Genomic DNA, 18968 nt, shown 5'->3' on the forward strand with positions numbered 1-18968 from the left:
TTCCTGTGGCATACGGGCCTAAGTGATCGGTGGGTGGGTAACAATGATATTAACATCTTCAAAATTCTCAGTTTGTTTTTAGGTTATATTATATATATTATTATATATATTCCATCCACGAGCGTTCCGAGCATAAGCAATGTTAAACGCTGCGCAGACAGAAGAGGGAGGCATCATGCAAATGTGCCATGTGCTCCGCGTGCCTGCTCATCGTATAACTCACGCATCCGGCGGTACCGTGTCATAGATACGAAAACAACAGCTCTGAAAAACGGCGCACAGGTCCTGTACCAGCTCAAGTCTAATGGGTTTGAACAGATAGGTCAAGGCATGCCACAATGGAGGTCAAAAAATACGATTATGTTACTACTTATTTTAGATAATAAATTACACAGCACTGGGAGTAGGGGAGGAGAGGTTAAAAGTTTCTTTGCTGGTCAGTGCTGGCAAACTTCACTGTGGGGGTAAAAATACAACACAGCTTTGGGGTTACAAACTTTGCAGTGCTCTGGGGGCTACCCATTGGTTATACAATTTACAGTGCTGCTGGGTTGCCCACAAACTTTGCGGTGTAAGTTCCTCCACACCATCTAACAACACAAAAGCAGAGTACTACAAGGAGAAAAGGCATGCAAACAAATACCAACGATATAAGAGTGACAAAAACTTCACAACATAAATGACAAATCAATCTCCTGTAGGCATAATGCATGCTATCAGGAGATCAAACCATCATTTGTGCACAAACAACTAACTTGCTGAACTGTGGAAACTGCGGGTGAGAAAAAGTGGGTTGCTACGGTGAAATCGCTTAAGCTACAAACTACAGACAATAGTGTAAACCTTTGGAATGGATGGTAAGATACGGTAAAAGGCGGATGGCATGAGTACCAAGTATGTAAAAACAGCGCACACAAAATACACCATGGAATGAATATAGTGAGATGAAGTTTTGCTCCAGTAATATATAGATATATATATAGAAACAGCCAACAGGTATCACAAAACACATAAAGTGTACAACATAACATTACTTACATCAATCTATTACCATAGAAGATACAGTCAGTGATGGGCAGATATTAATCCACGTTTTGGTAGCGTGGATTTATGCGTACAATGATACGCACAACATATACGCATACATACAGGGCATGTACGTATGGTGAGATTTGAAAGAGATACAAAAGAAAAAATGGTGGGAGCGATAAAATTAAACAATCATCAAAATGAGCAGTTATGATGGTATTCAATGAAACATGTAAGGGCAGTGTTGTGTCAAGAGATGTACATTTAATTTCTCAGGCTGATAATATATATTTTAATCAACAGTTTCTCCACAAAATTCATTTGTATTATTATTACATTTGAATACCCTCTTTTCACTATTAGGCCAAGGGGAGAGGTCAAAATAGTTGAACTCTTTACGCAAAGACCAAGTTCTTGTTCCACCTAATTATTGAACCCACCCTAATTTTAACCTTTGTGAACTTTTCGAACTTTATCTGTTTTAGGGCCCCTTGCAAAGATCAGCATGAAAAGGGTAAAAATACTAATTGAATCACAGATAAATAATAGCTGCAAAAGTAGCCATTCATCGAAAACTCCCCAAATATTTTGATGAGTGCAGACTTTTCATATAAACATGGTGTGGCCCATTAAACCGAAACATTGTTAACAGCAAAAATTTCCTCTTTCTTGCTCATACTCGGTGTGCCTTTTCCAATAAGAGCACCATTTATTTATTTAATAAATATTCTCAAAGTCAATGTCCAAACCTATAACCCACACTTTGGTTGTGATCTTAGCTTGGGAAACCATGCATTCTCACAATTCCTACACTACCAGATTCCTATTGCGGCCGCCTGCACAGGCGTAGTACCATGGGAGTACCAGTGCAGTACCACTGCTGATAAGTCCTGTTCAGTAGCAGCATTGGTACTGTGTAGGTGTGTACCAGTCAAGTACCTTGGCAACGGTGTACCTGTGCAGGCGGCCATAATAGGAATCTTGTAGCGACCTGAAGACAAATGTACATCTCTGATGGCGGTTTGATTTGGTTGCATGTAATTAATAAATCAGGAGGAGGTGTATGTGTGTGTAGTGCATTCATGTGTCTAACTACATACAATATGTGAAGAAACTACTTAAATCATCAATGTGAAATTATAAGGGCTATATTTTTTGGCTGAAAATATGATCAAAAGATTGTTTGAACAATGAAATAAATATAAATGCTATTTGAATCACCAGGAATAAAAAAAATGCAAATCATATATTTTGATCAAAAATGCTTTATTTTTTTAGAAAGAAAAATATGATAAAATCAATTTGATAAAAGCATACATATTCTATATTATATAGACCACTTGACATCATTGTTTATCAACAAAGGCGAGGGACTGGTCTATCGATATGCTTGAATGAACTGCTACACTGTTCAATGGCTTTCTTGTACTATATGAAATGTGGTGGGCGATTTAAATTGCACGTACCCTGAGCAAACTACGATGCGTACGCACACTGCAGGGCAAAGAACAATGGAAATTGTCATAATTTGGGCGCATACGTATACTGCCGGGCAATGACGTCACATGTCAAGTGGTCTATACATTTTGATGATCAGACCAAAATAGGGCACACGGAAATGTCAATTAAATCAAACAATGTTGCATTAATATGAAAGTTAACATAGCTTTGCAAAGAAAATATGAACTTACACAAAAAACAATAGATTTTAAAAAAACATCTGAAACATACACTGCACCCATTTATCCAAAAAAAACCACTGCAAACTAGCAAAAGATTGAGTTTCACAACTAAGATTTCAACACTCATTAAATTAGTAGCTCTTCAAGCCCTTATCAGATCTTCTTAATCACATCGGAAGATAACGGTAATTAATTATCTACAAAAAAACAACAACAGAAAAACCAAATTAACATGACTTACGTGATCTCTTCCTCCAGAGCTGTTTTGAACAGCCTAAGCAGTAAGTATTCCTCCCTCTGATTGGCTGCATAGTTGTACAATGTCAAAATGACAGATTCCATGAATTTTGTTGTTTTGCTCTGTGGCATCGCAAAGATGAGTTTGGCTAGATAGCTGGGGTTGGTTTGGAGGAGGTAGAATAGATGCTGATAGGCTTCCAACATTTCTCTCTTCTCCTTGCTCAGGGCTTTTAGACCCTTCTCTCGGCTGAAGTCGCCTGTGTTGCGACGTGCCTTTCTGCCCTGCCCGGCACCGGCAACTACATCCTGGAATTCAAAGATTATGTGTGTTTACATTTGACAATCTATCTGATTAACATGGCATTGATTACTAAATACTTTGAACACATTCAACTATAAAGAGGCAAGTGTTTGAAATTATGCATGGCCAGCAGGGCTCAAAATACATGTGGGCCTTCAAATTCCCCAAAATAGTCCCTGCATGACAAAATTTTGTCAGTAGCAAAAAAGTATGCACAACGGCTACTTTCTGTAGAATCTGTTTATAATATAGTTGTGGTAAACAAACACATATTTTGAGCCTTGATGATCAGCATTGTAATTTCATTACTAGTTCCATTTGTGGAATAAATATTACTATAACTGTCCTCAACATGTAGTCTTTTTTAAGCAATATCTACTTCTGCATTATGTCCAATGCAGAAATAAATGGCCATCTCAGATTCAAACCATGAACCTGAGTGGGTCATCTCAGAGTTGAACCTGAACGAGCCATCTCAGATTTGAACCCTGAACCTGAGTGGGCCATCTTAGATTTGAACTCTGAACCCGAGTACAAAACATTATAAATCCTATGGCTGCCTTTCCCTAATTTAAACTTGAATCAGTGCACATAATGTCAAGTATGGAGGTATGATTTGTAAAGTGCTTCCTGGAGCAACTCAGTCACTTCACAAATAACATTGATCTTGGTGACACGTAAGATAAACGTCTGACAAATTTGTGACTCCTCTGTCGTTGAACATCTGCTGACAAATGTTTGACTTTCTGAGTCGTACACACAATTTCAAATCCTGCACAAGGCAACCACTGCACATAATACCTTCTTTTATGTACATACCTGTAATGTTATTCTGTTCTTGACGAGCAATCCAATCTTGATGTCCATCAAATTCAAGTCATTCTCAAGCTGCTGGTTGGTTCGAATCTGTTTCACTACTCTCCCCCTCAGGCCTTGCAATTCTGATGATGGTAAAATAAGAATTATATTTAAGTCCATTCAATATAAGTCAATCAATCTGCATCGCAACCAAAATCAGGTTTTTCACCACCACCTGTGTAACAGTGCTTTTATATGGATGTGAATCCTGGGTAATGTCTGGTGACATGTACATGCATTCACAACATCATGCAACAGGATTAAGCTTAACATCCAGTCCCTTGACTGTGTGAATAGCACCCAGATCTATGCTATGATTAATACCCAGCCGCTTATCAACCTAGTAGGGAGGCGTCAACTTCGAATCCTCATCAGGCACTTCCTGAAGATGTCAGTAGAGGAGCCCTGTAGAAGATATGCTCTTTACGTTCCATCACATGACAAAAGGAGACCAAGGCAACAAAGGACAAGCTGTCCAATTTATATACAGAAGCTGTTGGGAGATACCAACAACAATTTACAACCAGATACTATTGCTTCAGCAGCTATAGATCATGGTGCGTGGAGAAACATGGTAATCGTCTGCTTCACATTCAGAGGAAAAAATGAAGACATTCAGTCGTCTGCTTCAAATGAAATGAATGAATGCTACTTACCCAATTCCTCCTTCAGATCCTGTTCTCCTTGTTCTAGTAAATGTACAAATTTACTGACAACCACCACTGGTGGGTTCTCCTCATGAGCTGTAGATTGAGAATAAGGGAAATATCATTACTAGAAGCATATGCTGGGATGAGTATGATCTACTTATTTAGATTATCTATGATCTCACTGCGCATGAAGACTTTATAATGTTTCTATTGAATAAAGGAAGATGGTACACAGAACTTCTTAACCACTTCAGATGAATTACTTTCCACAATTGCCGATGAGTGCTCTCTGATTAACACACAAAAATGGTTGAACTTGAGGATGTAATGATCGCTCAAATGCCAATATAATTATTATGAACTGTTTTAATCAGACTGGATCTAACATGCATAGTACAGTGTATTGGCAAAACAATGCGCAAGAATAATGACAGCATCTTCAAGGAGGTGCTGTTAACAATGGTCATTAATGGTGCCTCATACGTAAATATCATACAATCTTATATAATCACACACAAAGAAATGTGAAGATAGCATGAAAATATAAACCATATTGGATGCGTTATTTTGCGATATCACAGAAATGCTATAAGAAACTTACTTAAAATATGGTAGTCATGTCTGGCTTTGTTAGACCTCCAAAATGATTGCAACTTGACAACTGCTGAAGCCTGTTATAGAAACAATATATATGAAGACACAATTTACTTGTGTTTCTATTTTGTATCTGTTTGCTTATTCAAGTGATTGGTCTTTGTAGATCTAGTTATTAGCATATTGATTTTTAACACTGCTCAGGTGTATTTTGCGTTTGTATTAGTTCACTGGTTCCCGACATTAAGATTGTATCATTTACTCTTTGTCTAGTTTTAATATATTCAAGATATCCTTAGTATCATTTTGTTATCCTTGATGTTTTGTGTCATCATTAATTGAATTTAACATCATCTTCTACAGTAGTTGGCATGACGTTTTATTATGACTTACATTATCACGGAAGTATTGCAGTCTCTCTTTGTAAGCCTTACGGGCCAAGTGCATCTTTCCATAGGACTGGATCTGTATAAATAAACAATTGTATAATCTCATTATATAATATCAAGAATGGACTAATAAGATCTTGCAAAAAAGAACAAGAAGAATTTTACAAAAACATACCATGTATAGTGTACAAAGAGACAAGTATAGCATTAGCTTAATGTTAATTGCCTTCCACATACAAATTTTCTTTACTTTTGAATATATAGACTCGCATACCTTGACTGCTTGTTCTTCGTGTTCCTTCATATAATTCACTCTGTCCGAATAAGCTTGTCTCTGCTTCCTACCTTTAAACCAACTCTGAAATAGAAAACAACATTTCTTCAAGTACTTTTATAATCATTCCTAAATGAGCCTACGTATTAACTAGATGAATTTACTGCAGAAGTAACAGAAGCATACTGATTATTGTACAAATCTAGAAGAACCTTAACATTTTGTATTCCTTTAGAGCTAACTTCAGAAACAAACCGCCTGCACCTGGCAGAAAGAGCGGTTGGGTTGTTCTGAACAACAAAACATTGTTAGTTCTGCCAAAGAACTGGGTTTTTGAAGCCATCCCTTTTCCTATTTTGCAATTCACATCAAAGAACTGAATTCAAAGAGGTGGAATCTACTGTTTATGCTTGCATTCCAATGAAAATAGTACACTGTAGGATGTTTGGTCATACCCGCTACACAGATGTCACTTCGAGCTCCTGCTTGTTTGCATGCAGGTGAAATGAAATTTCACTACTGATCCCACAATCCCTGGTAAAATACATGCCTACAATGATGCCAATCAATTTTGAATTTGGCCTCTATCAGGAAAAAAAGGCAGAGGTGCACTATTTTGCACTGATTAACATCATATGCATCACCATTAAATCTACCCTCTAGTCCTTATTGTTTGGTCACGCATCAAATTGTGGGAACTACAGTGAATTTTGATCACACTCTTGGGGTGCCATACCTGTATCCTGATAATAGCAGGCAGCTGTCTCTTGATAAAGTCTAGTCTCTCTTGGTATGCTTTCCTTGCTAGTACTCCTCTTGTGTGTGACTGTAGTAAGACGATCTTGTCCTCGTTGGCCTTGAACAGGAGACCTCTGTCGTAGTCTGCTGTGACTCGTGTTAAGATAGCCTAAAATAATGTAGGATAATCATAGATATTAAAATCATACAACTTAAAATTTCACTTTGCAATTGCATGTGCATATCTTAGAATTTTGAAAAAGTGATGTTAATTTACTTATACTTTATTTTTGCAACACCAGATTTGAAATTGATAATCTTAAAATTTAGAAAAAGAATCATAATCACTTCATTTCCTCCAAGGCTGCATGTTACATAAAGGTACACACCATATCTGAACCTATGATCTTGGTTGCGATTATTTGGATGCTAATCTTTCCAAATATTATGTCATTACGGCTAATCAAGATATTTAGAACTGGAGATACTAATCATTGATCAAAACTGCACATGTGCATTGCAAATATCCAAGCAGTACCGGGACACCCTGGAACACCCTTAAGACTTAATGGTCTGTTTTTTAGTCAGAACCCAGCCATACTGACCTGCACTTCTGGTTTAGACAGTTGAGAATTGGACGATTCAAATTCTTCTGGCTCTAGCCATCTGGATTCCATCGTGTCCAGATTGAAATAGAACAGCATACCGTTCTTGAGTTGATGACTGACCCAGCTTGTAGGGGAACCACCTGAAATGCAATGCACAATGAAATTAGGTGGCTGTTTAAAGCAATTTATAGTAGTTAACCATTTTCTGAAATTTTACCATTTTTTCATGAATGCATGACCCCAGCTGAACAATCCAAATTTGTACACCGACATCCCCAAGTGCAACTTAAGAAGTCAATCAGTTTTATCATGATTGCTAACCTGCTAATCACCGCTAGTATGCATCGTATGCAACATGATCACATACCAGTATATCACAGTCTCATTCTGCATCTGCAATCATAGATCTCATGCCTTGCTGTTTGAGGCGAGCGATCGCTCTCACTCGCCCCCGCTCGCCCAAACTCACTTTCTAGCGAGCGATTTTCCACTCACCATATCGCTTTCTTTGAATCACCCAAAAATTAGTACTTTTAATGTATTTCATTTATCGTACTAAATTAGCCTTAATCCCTGAAAACAAAAGAGAGAATGTCAACAGTGCTTGTCAACAGTGTTTCATAGTGGTATGAATGATCTGTCAGACCTAGAGAGTGATAACTGATTTGATCACTATAGAGTGATTTGACTACTCGCCTAGCATCATGCTAGCGAGTGATTGACCACTCGCCTTTATAATATAGATATCAAAGCCTGGAGTCTCTCAAATATGACACACACATATACATTTTCACAATGTCACTGATAAATAACCAAACATTTTCCCAAACCAATTAATCTGTATACATCTCCACTGACTTACTTTGCAGCTTCTCCTGCTTGGCTGCTCTCAGTTGTGTTGAATAGCCTTCTACACAGTCTTGGGTAACTGAGTTGAGACCCACATCGCTGCTCTGCAAAGCTCCTAACAATGCACTGTTGTTGTCCTCATCAATCATCAAGTTGATTGTTACCATGCCAATAGCCACTGTATGAAAGAAATTTCAAAAATATATTGAAAGCAAATCAACTTTCATCATCTAATATTATTGTCCATTGTGCTATATTTTTTGCAAAAATTGACTTGGTTACAATTGATAACTTAATTTGGGACAGATATTCCAAAATCAATTTTGCTAGGTCAAATGATTTTTCTTATCACATCACATGACATCACATAATGCATAATTGGTATAACTGACTTGTTTTGTACCTAATTTCAACACATCATCAATCATGAACTGTTACCTACTTACATCATCTCATCTCTATCATCTGATTTCATGCACCTTATATATGCTTTTGACTCATAACAAAGTTGTGACTTGATTAGATCAGTTGTTATATTACAGATATTCATCAAGAAGCAGACCCTCCTACAAATGGGTTAATCATAAAAAATTAAATATAAAGATTATCTTACATTTGTTAGCATCATTAGCTGTTTTATTAGCTTTGTTGACGCCATCTTGGATCTCATCCAGCCACAGGACAGCAGCTTCATCTTCTGTAGTCTGAAATAAAAGAATGCATCAAGTCAGAGTCAGTTCTTATGTTAAAACTAGAAAATCTCCAATATTTCTTTAAAGTTGAAGAACTTGAGTTTGCGGGAAAGTGTCTTACAACTATCGTAAAGGCTCACATCAACATCACATGTGCATTTCAATAAAATCTGATACATGGTAAGCCCCAAACCCATCATAACTCTTCAATAGGATTTACATGTTAGTGTCAACATGGGTTTAGACTTAAGATGTGTTAAAAGGAATTACGGTGTATAGTTAAGATTTAGTGAAATGCATACCAAGAGAACAACTTGTGGCCCATCTGCAACTTTGAGAACTCAGAATCCTCATGTTGCTATAGTGATAGCATTACACCCCGAAACATTTTTAAAAGCAAAAAATATGCAAAGTGATATTTGTAAAATTGTATCAAGATTCAAACCAAGTTTGTCACCTAGCCTGTCAATTTTTAGTAGCAATGACAGCATCATAAGTTACTGGCCTTTCTTGGCATAGCAGCTTATTGTAAAAAGCTATGTTAACAAAATATTGTTATTGCTATTGTTAATTCTCAACAAATAAATAGGACAAACAAATTGACCAAGTAAATAAGATCTTCCAAATTCCAATTAGTTTTCATCAAAGTGTGTGTGAGAAATAAGAATAGTTGTGTAACTAGGACTGCTTAATACCTTTGCTTTCTGTTCCTTATCAGTCTGTAACACAGTCTGATATATGACAGCATGTTTTGCATCTACGTCACCCAGCTTTGCTGCAGGGGTTTGTAAGGCTTCCAAGGTCTCTGCTGGGTCCCCAGTGTCTAGAGCCTCATTGATTCTAGCTACTGCTAAGATTCCTGTCAAAGAAAGAGTATATCAGTGTTACTCAAACTAATAGAATACTAGAATCCATGTTTTCTACGATGCAGGTATAGTTTCCACATTTATAATCTTACAGGCATGTTAAAGAGGAAGCCCCACCAGAGCAGTTCTTCTGGGGTGAACCAAACCTGCCTGGTTATCAAATTAATCAGTGACAATGTTATCTCTTAATTAGACAGGTACTAATGTTTAATGTTATTGCATCAATTAGCACCTGTCAAATTCAGAGATAACATTGTCACTGATTAATTTGATAACCAGGCAGGTTTGGTTCAATCCAGAAGAACTGCTCTGGTGGGGCTTCCTCTCTAACCTATAAGTTTTAAGTCATCTCAGACTTTCTAATACCAATTGAATTGTCTATAACAACTGCTTTAATGAGTTTTGAGCTACATCTTTTGTTTATAATACCAAATGTATTTCCTACGACATGATTACTTTTGTGAGTCACTCAAACAATCTTTCCCCACTTCATATTTTCATCATCAGTAAGCATACATGTAGGTAATGAGCAAGTTAAAAATGGGTTGGTAATAAATCATTTTTCAAAATTTCTCATCTTCAGTCTGAGTGATTCAGATCAGGCCACATACAGAATATCAATGGTTATTTTTATATGAACCCCATGAGAACTACCTGCCGATTGGTCAAAAAGAGGTTTTCATTATCAATTGGACCAATCAGCAACATTGTTAAAATAATTTCACCACACACAAAAATTGGGGTGAATTATTCTGATTTGTGATTAAAATGAAGATATCATGTAATTGACCAATCAAAGAGAATGTTAGATCAGCAGGTAATGCTCAGGGGGTTAAAGGTTTAGTTGTACCAAGAAAACAAAAGAACAATATTTGAGTGCATCTGTGTACAGAAAAGCAACAGTCATCCAAGTATTAGGTTCAAATTGACTACACTTTGCACAAAGTGAAGTGGGACACTTTCAAGAATGTCAGTAACAATACCATTGCGAGACCTTTAAACTGATTGTGTGTTTGAGATGACTCTACGTGAGTCATCTTTTGACCCGTGCTACACCACCCCTCTCTAGAAAATTGCACAGTATCCACATGATTCTTATCATGTTGTTTCATGTGGGATGTAGCATGATGGTGTTATGGATTATGTATCCATGGATACATACATGACACGCTCTGAAGGTAAATGTTTCCAGTGTAAGCCTGCTTGGTGATTTAATCTGTCTGCAGCTTAAAGGGAAAGTCATGAGTTCTTGTGAGGACAATTGACTCTTTTTTTTATTTTGAATTTTTAGATTGAAAATTATTATTATCATTATTTTGACATGTTGATGTAACACATGCTCTAGTCTAATTTAACATACACAAAAGAAAGTGATTTGGGTATAACTGACATTATTGTGATCACAGCCAGCAAGTGTGTAGGATTGTTAAAAAAATGACATGCAACAAGGAAGAGTGATTTGTCCTCAAATAAGGTTTGAAATTTATATAAAAGGTCTACAAAAAATGTCAAAAACTATTAAAGTTCATATTCAGGGAAAGCATTGATAGTCTTGGCTAATAATCACTCAAAGGCATGTCATGACTTAGTGCACCAAGCCTCAGATTGACTACTATAATCCGCAAATAACCACGTAAAATCTTTGTTACCATTCTGTATCCGACCAACGCCCAAGTACCTGAATTTTTTGCCCAATCAAATGAACACACCCAAAATAGTAAACTGATTGGCCAAATGTGAAGGCATCTTCATCAAGTGTTTCTATTATTAGAAGAGATCTAACATCATAGATAACTGTACTGTACCCCTCCCACGGGAAAGGCAAATATGGAACTGTACCTTTCCCAAGTGAGCTGTATTCCCACAGCACCTGAAAGGTATATCCCATGATGCTTTGTGGTAACTGCACGTACAATAGAAAGAGTACATAAAATCCGTCACTTTAACTTTCAATTACTCACTTAAATCTGGGGTGCTTAGACTCTTGGTTGAATAAACATGACCTCAAAAGTATTTAGAAACTGTTGTCTATTATAATAGCTCTCAGCATCTTTTACTTATTTCCTGTATGTATTTGCTATGGAACAAGCAGATAGACTGCAATCAGGCATGGGACTACGCATTTATGAAAAAGTCTGGAAAAGCTGGAAAAGCGCGTAAAATTGGACAAAAACACCTGAAAATAAATAAAACTGCAGGAATTTTGACATCAAAAAAGACTGGTTCCAGAGTTTTGAATGGAAATTCTCATGCCTGTGCAATGCATGATGGGATACTCAATTCAGCTGCTGTGGTATTACCCTATACCTTGTTCAACCTAAAAGTGCCAAATCTCACTACATTGTGGAGTAATATGTTATAGTAAGCACGCAGTTGGGCACAGAACTTATGCTAAGTGTGCTTCCCATATTGTGAATTTATGCGAGCACACGATGGAGCTTAATGATGTGCGCAGGAACAAAACCAAATAATTTTCACCACTTTATACGTTGAACGAAATGTATAGCCAGACAGCAGACAGGGACTTACTCTCTTGCTCTTCCATGACCTCAGCATTGACCTTGTCCACATTAGCCTGGATATCATTCTGCGTTAGGAAATCCACTCCTTCCTGCGAACATGAATAACATAGAGCAGCTCAGTTAAGATTGACATGTGCCATTAAATATGCCCTGGTTGGCAAAATATACTATTACTAAGGCAAAGGATACTGTATTAACAGATAGGGATATGCCCTGCCAAGCATGATGTTACTAGGATGGTTTTATGTTACTTATAACCTATATGGTGTTTGAAGGACTACCTCAGGTTGTTATACATGCATGGATGATACCTCCTTTGTAATATTATCTATAAAATCCCTTTGGTATTCTCCTGAAGTGTTAGGATGTTGATATAATGGACAGGGCTATGCCTCTGCAAGGATATCCTCTCTCGAGTTTTATATTACTTAGAAATGTACCGATAACTGCTACCTATATAATGTTTAGTATACATACGGCCAGCAGTTCAGTATGATTGACATATGAGCTTATCCATAGACTGCCCCTGTTGACCAGCATGTTGCTCTAAGGGCATGGGATGTTGCTATGACGGGCTGGGATATGCTACTGCAAGCACATCCTCTCTGAATGTTCAATATTACCGATAGAAGCAAGTGCTTTCTACAAGACCTGAGAACCACCTTATCTTGCTATAAATACAGCCAGCGGTTAAGTTAGATTGACATATGACACTATCCATACAATGCCCCCCATTGGCAAGCATACATATTAAATGTTCTTGAGTGTTTGGGATGTTGCTGTGACAGGAAGGATATGCTTCTATGAGCATGATACATACCCTAGAAGTTTGATATCACTCAAAGGGTGCATGTTACTTCAGTACGATAAGATATTGCCAAAAGAATGATGCACTCTTTGCGTATGCTGGTTGGTGTATGAAATAGGCATGTAACTGTAACATACATTTGTCCTCTGTACCTTGCAAGCATACCTGCTTGAGATTTGATATTAGTTAACCCTGAGAACTACCTGCCAATTGGCCAAAATTAATATGGTGTCCAATTTTGAACCAATCAAGGAGGGTATTAATAAGATCATCTGCAAATGCAATACTGACCATAAATAGTTTAAAACCTAGTCATAATTGGCAATTGAAATGGGCATTTCAAGTTACTAACCAATCAGAAATGCCGTTAGATGACCAGTAGTGTCCAGGGGGTTTCCAAATTGTTTTGGTTAGATCTCTTCCAAATATGCAATAGGCACATAAAATGCTAATGTATGTGCATGGTCCTCAGTAAAGGGGTTAATGATCCTAAGGGTATGTCACTGGTAAAGGGGTTTGTGCTATTGTAAGGAACAATCTTATATTGATGTTTAAATTTGGTGATTTAATCATAACATACTTTGTATATAGCAAGAGTGCAAGAATGGGGAGGAGGGAAATGTTTTTACATAATCATAGGCAATTGCTGCCTTTTATGGCAGCTATATGCCATATGACTTGCTAGCACACAAATAATGAATGGCTGCCATGGGCTGATTATGCCCTTACTCTTACTCAACAAAAAAAGAAACTTTTCTTTGAGGAAAAGACAAAATCCAACACTTCTTATTTGGAAGCTTTATTGACGCATCGAGATGGAAATTGCCACTAATAAGTCAGCAATCCAACATTTTACCTGCTGTTCTTTGAAGAGAAAGCTTGCATAATTAATGAGTATTACACTACCACAGCAGCTTAAAGGAGTATCCCATCATGCATTGCAGTATATCTGCATGCCCCATAGCAAATGTATACAAAATATAAACAAGAGCCGCTTAGATATTGAGAGCTATGGATAGTTTCACAATACTTTAGTGGTCATATTTTTGCAAACAAAAGTCTAAGCTTCCCTGGTTTAAATGAGTTATTTAAAGTTGAATTGAGGGATTTTGTGTACATTTTCTATGGCACATTCAGTTCTATTATGGTACCGCAAAGCATAATGGGATACTCCCTTCAGCTGCTGTGTTACACTACAGGCTATTAATAGGTAGACTCCTTATTATTCTTTCAATCTACTAACAAGGCTAATTATTTGCACTGTGCTAATTATATCCTCATTTCATGCAAATTACCTGTACTCTCTGCCTCTTCATAGACACCAGTGCATCATGGTAGCGCTGTTGAAGGGTTTCATCATCATCTACATCATTAATGCAGGCGTATGGGGCAAGAAGAGCTGCAACTGTAGCACCAGCATCTTCAGATTCAAGAATGTGGTTGATCTGAGCGATTGCTGTCAGAACTGTTGGAGGAAACAAAAGGAAAAGAAATTAAATCTGTAACACCAAGGATGCAAGAGGTGTTTTGACTTAAAATAATGCACATCTGAACCTAGATACTATATAGGCTAATTAGTCACTTTCATGATGGTTTTAGGTTAGGTCATGAATTTAACAACATACGAAAATGCAATTTTGTCATAACAACAATCAATTTATATACTCAATATAAAACTGATCAATTTACCGATCAACCAATCATCCTGAACAACTGAACTGTGAATCAATCAAACAACCAATGATTCAATCAATCAGTTATTCAATGTCCTTTACCAAACAAAAAATATTATTACTATGCTTTCTGACATAATTGGGAAGAAAAATAACAATCTTTATTTCAACATCGTAAGCAAACAGTTTGCCCAGGTAAACTTATGAAAATAATTCAATTAGAAAATCCACGCCCCACTTGCTCAAACTTTGCTCTTGTTTCTCTCCTAAGCCTTCTTCCCCAAAATGTATTTCACTTTGGTTTCTTTCCATGTGGAATTTCTGTTGACATCAGCTGCCCTCACTAAATAAACTAGATTCTTTGGTTACCCATCCCAAAATAGCCCATGCAAACCATGTACCATCTTCAATATGAAACACCCATATATGGTGACATGAATTGACCCCTGCTTACCTCTGACAGCATCCACGAGAAAAATAACAATCTTTATTTCAACATCGTAAGCAAACAGTTTGCCCAGGTAAACTTATGAAAATAATTCAATTAGAAAATCCACGCCCCACTTTCTCAAACTTTGCTCTTGTTTCTCTCCTAAGCCTTCTTCCCTAAAATGTATTTCACTTTCATCTCTTTCTGATGAGTATGTGGAATTTCTGTTGACATTGGCTGCCCTCACTAAATAAACTAGATTCTTTGGTTACCCATCCCAAAATAGCCCATGCAAACCATGTACCATCTTCAATATGAAACACCCATATATGGTGACATGAATTGACCCCTGCTTACCTCTGACAGCATCCACGAGTTGGTCATGTGCCAAGTCCTAGCAAATCAAAACAAAGCATAAAATATAAGTTTAACAAAGATATTGTGATTTAATACATATATACCTAGGATGATGAATTTTTAATGGCAATCATACTGTTAGTTAGGTTAAAATATGATAGACAAAACAAGGTGACATTTTGTGAACTTTTTATCACCAATGAAAGAAATTAATGAACTGAAAAGTAAAATGATTTATTGACAGTGGTAAATATGTATTTCTAGTATTGCATTTCTTTATCCCACAAATCCAATGCAGCAGCTGACAAGACTACAGTGTATTCATAGATGTTTCACCTGTTTTCACCAAAGCAAGCACACGTACAATTATGGTAAAAATGTGTATTAATTAAACTACTGTTCAAGTGACTTGCTTGTACTATACCAATTTCACAAATCATTTGTCTTATTCATTTAATAATTTGAAGTTTGATAACATACATTGTAGACTTAACATGTACTCAAGCTACATGATTGTAAGACAGCGTTCAAGATTTGACTTACGTTTGGCGGACACGCGTGTGAAAAAAGTATTTAGGGGTGAAAAGAACCAAAATTCTTGAATGTTTATATGTTACCAAGGGTAAAATGTCATCTAGTTTCAGATTTTGGCACTTAAAACTCCCTATCTTTTATAGATTTTGAGGAAAAATCATTTTTTGGTCCGATTTTGGCCGAAAATGGCCATTTTGGGGTGACAAAAATTTTGACTTGCAGATTTCTTGTGAGTATATGAACATGAAAACTATCAAATAGTGCCTAATTTTCTATTCTAATTGTGTAACAAGGGTACAATTGTGATATTAAAAGCATTGAATGGGATCCATATATTTCTTTATTTTTGTAGCAGGGGTAGAAACTTGAGGGTTCAGGTGACAATTGATTTAGAAAAATATACAATATTAGATCATTTTCAATTTAAAACGCCATATCTCCACAATGGTATGAGCTATAGGGATGCTTTAAGTGTTTATTTGCTCAGTATTTCATTAGCTAAATGGTAATATAACAAACAAGTAAGCTAGATCTACAGAAAATAAAATAACTTGCAAAATGCTACCCCCACCCCTAAGGATTTTGAGGGCGTGAAAAAGTCACAGATTTTGCAAAAAAATAAGTCCTTCAAAATTGGGAGGTTTGAGGCTAAACAAAAGACATGTTGCCCTTACCAATGCCTCCCTCTAGAGCAACATGTTTTTTGTTTAGCCCTGAGTATCCCCATTTTGAAGGACTTATTTTTTTTGCTCCAATTTTTGCTCCAATTTGGGGACTTCGGGCAGAAATATGCCTGTACAGTGCTATGGAGAAAATTTTCAAGTTGATAATTATGCATTTTTTATGTCAGATTCAGTTTCTACACAAAATTTCACCCTAGAAAATGTTCCTTTAAGTAGGATATCTTTCACTTTAAGTTTCCACCATTCTGTCCGCCAAACGCAAGTCAAAGCTTGAACGCTGTCGTAAGTAAACCTAAGTACTCTCTTTGACAGGGGTAGCGCTATGTTTTCAAACAAAGGGTCAACAATTTGAAATTTTGTGAAACTATGGATCCAAAACAATAGAAATAAATGGTTCAAATGGCCCTTTAGCAACCATTAATTGGAAATTTTGTGTGCCAAAAGCTAAAAGAATGCACCTATGACCACATGGCGCAAGTTAGAGTTACCACTGCTCTTTGATACACAACAAAAAATATTATTTTAAATTTTGGTTGCACACCAACTTTCTTTCCCTCTTTGGTTACAAGTACTCATCTTTGCTTTATACATGTATGTATGCTTAACATTGAACTTTATCTTCAAATAGCTGGTAAACATTGATTACTTTCATCATTCAATATAGAGCAATACATAATACAATAGAGGTCCAATAATACCTTACAAATCAATTATACCCCCACATCCCTGATTATATTAATACACCCTCTAGGCTTTGTTATGTCCCAATTGTTCCACTTATTGTTCAACATACACCATTTTGATGTCAGGCTTTGTATTTTTAGAATATGCTGACACTGTCCAACAACGTTTATTGTTACCTATCTTTTGCACATGTAAAAGACAAACTGACCTGATTTTATCAATTTACTAATCTTTTCCTTGATATGACATTGTTATTTTTAAAGAAAGCAGATTGCTGAAATATTCACCTTACTTATATATTTATCTTATTTTAAATAATTATACTAATTCTCGCTAAAAATTAATACATCCACAACTTTTAAAGAAAGCATACTGTTTAAATATTCACCTTATCGATATATTCAAAGTTGTAAAAATATTATTATATTCTAAAATTAACACATCCACAAACTAAATTTGAACATTTTAATATGAAATGTAAAGTAATAAGTTAACATTTAGTAAATATCAAATATAATTATGAGTATATAAATCAATAAAATAAAATAAAATACTCGCTAAAATTAATGCATCCACTCAACAAATTTGAACACTTTATAAAAATGAAAAGTTAAAATTAAAATAACATCAAATATAACTATCAATGTAAATAAATAATAAATAAATAAATAAATAAATAAATAACTAAATAAATAAATAAATAAATAAATAAATAAATAATAAGTAAGTAAATAAATAAAACAAACAAACAAACAAACAAACAAACAAACAAACAAACAAACAAACAAACAAACAAACAAACAAATAAATAAATAAATAAATAAATAAATAAATAAATAAATAAAAAGAAAAGACAAACAAACAAATAATAAATATTAAATAGTCACTAAATGTAAACCAAGCAACCAACCAACAAAGGAGTTTTAGGGAAATGAATATCTGCTCTTTCACATGCTTACAGCATTTTATCTCCAAAACCACAACTTTTCACTTCTAACCAAAACCACAATTTTTTTCTGGAAAGATGCCAACATGGGGCAGTCCACAATGCATGGTACTCTTCCGCTAGACAACAAAAGGCCAAAAATACTATCCCATTTGAAGCCTTTACACAACAAAAGGTGCCATAATTAATATTAAAACTATAACATACTCCAAGTTCCCACATATAGTGAGACTATCAAATATTGATGTGTTTGGTGATGTTGCATGCTTTCTTATGCCAGAGTGAGTAGGTACCAGCATATGGCATTCATTGACCCACACAAGTTCAACAACAATGGAACAAAGATGAAATGATGTTGCAAAAATTATCTTGCTGGACAGAAGCTTTTGGTTTCTATTTATTGAACAAAGACATCTTCTCTGAATTGGGGTATCAATAATCATTATTTTGTAATATAATAATATAATAAATAATAAATAAAAAAACAATTAAACTACATTAAATATAAATAAAAATAGAATGAAATTAAAATTAAAGTACAAAAAATCAAAATTAAAAAGG

At 35.7% G+C, this 18968-nt stretch overlaps 1 protein-coding gene across 3 annotated transcripts in view; it reads right to left on the reverse strand.

Moving 5' to 3' along the window:
• LOC140159007 (ras GTPase-activating-like protein IQGAP1) overlaps positions 1-18968 on the reverse strand; it is a 142563-nt gene that overhangs the window by 19130 nt on the left and 104465 nt on the right. For 2 of the 3 annotated variants that reach the window (XM_072182317.1, XM_072182318.1), the window contains exons 15-28: positions 15561-15597; positions 14396-14565; positions 12300-12381; positions 9600-9763; positions 8826-8916; positions 8226-8390; positions 7361-7503; positions 6754-6924; positions 6018-6101; positions 5748-5819; positions 5362-5431; positions 4767-4853; positions 4072-4193; positions 2953-3257 (exon numbers count right to left, since the gene is read on the reverse strand). In XM_072182317.1, coding sequence (XP_072038418.1) covers positions 2953-3257; positions 4072-4193; positions 4767-4853; positions 5362-5431; positions 5748-5819; positions 6018-6101; positions 6754-6924; positions 7361-7503; positions 8226-8390; positions 8826-8916; positions 9600-9763; positions 12300-12381; positions 14396-14565; positions 15561-15597 — 1763 coding nt within the window. Of the gene's footprint in view, positions 1-223; positions 302-2952; positions 3258-4071; positions 4194-4766; positions 4854-5361; positions 5432-5747; positions 5820-6017; positions 6102-6753; positions 6925-7360; positions 7504-8225; positions 8391-8825; positions 8917-9599; positions 9764-12299; positions 12382-14395; positions 14566-15560; positions 15598-18968 lie in introns of all 3 variants that reach the window. The other variant, XM_072182316.1, reaches the window with a different exon arrangement.

This window comes from Amphiura filiformis, chromosome 8 (assembly GCF_039555335.1).
Source record: "Amphiura filiformis chromosome 8, Afil_fr2py, whole genome shotgun sequence".
NCBI lineage: Eukaryota > Metazoa > Echinodermata > Ophiuroidea > Amphilepidida > Amphiuridae > Amphiura > Amphiura filiformis.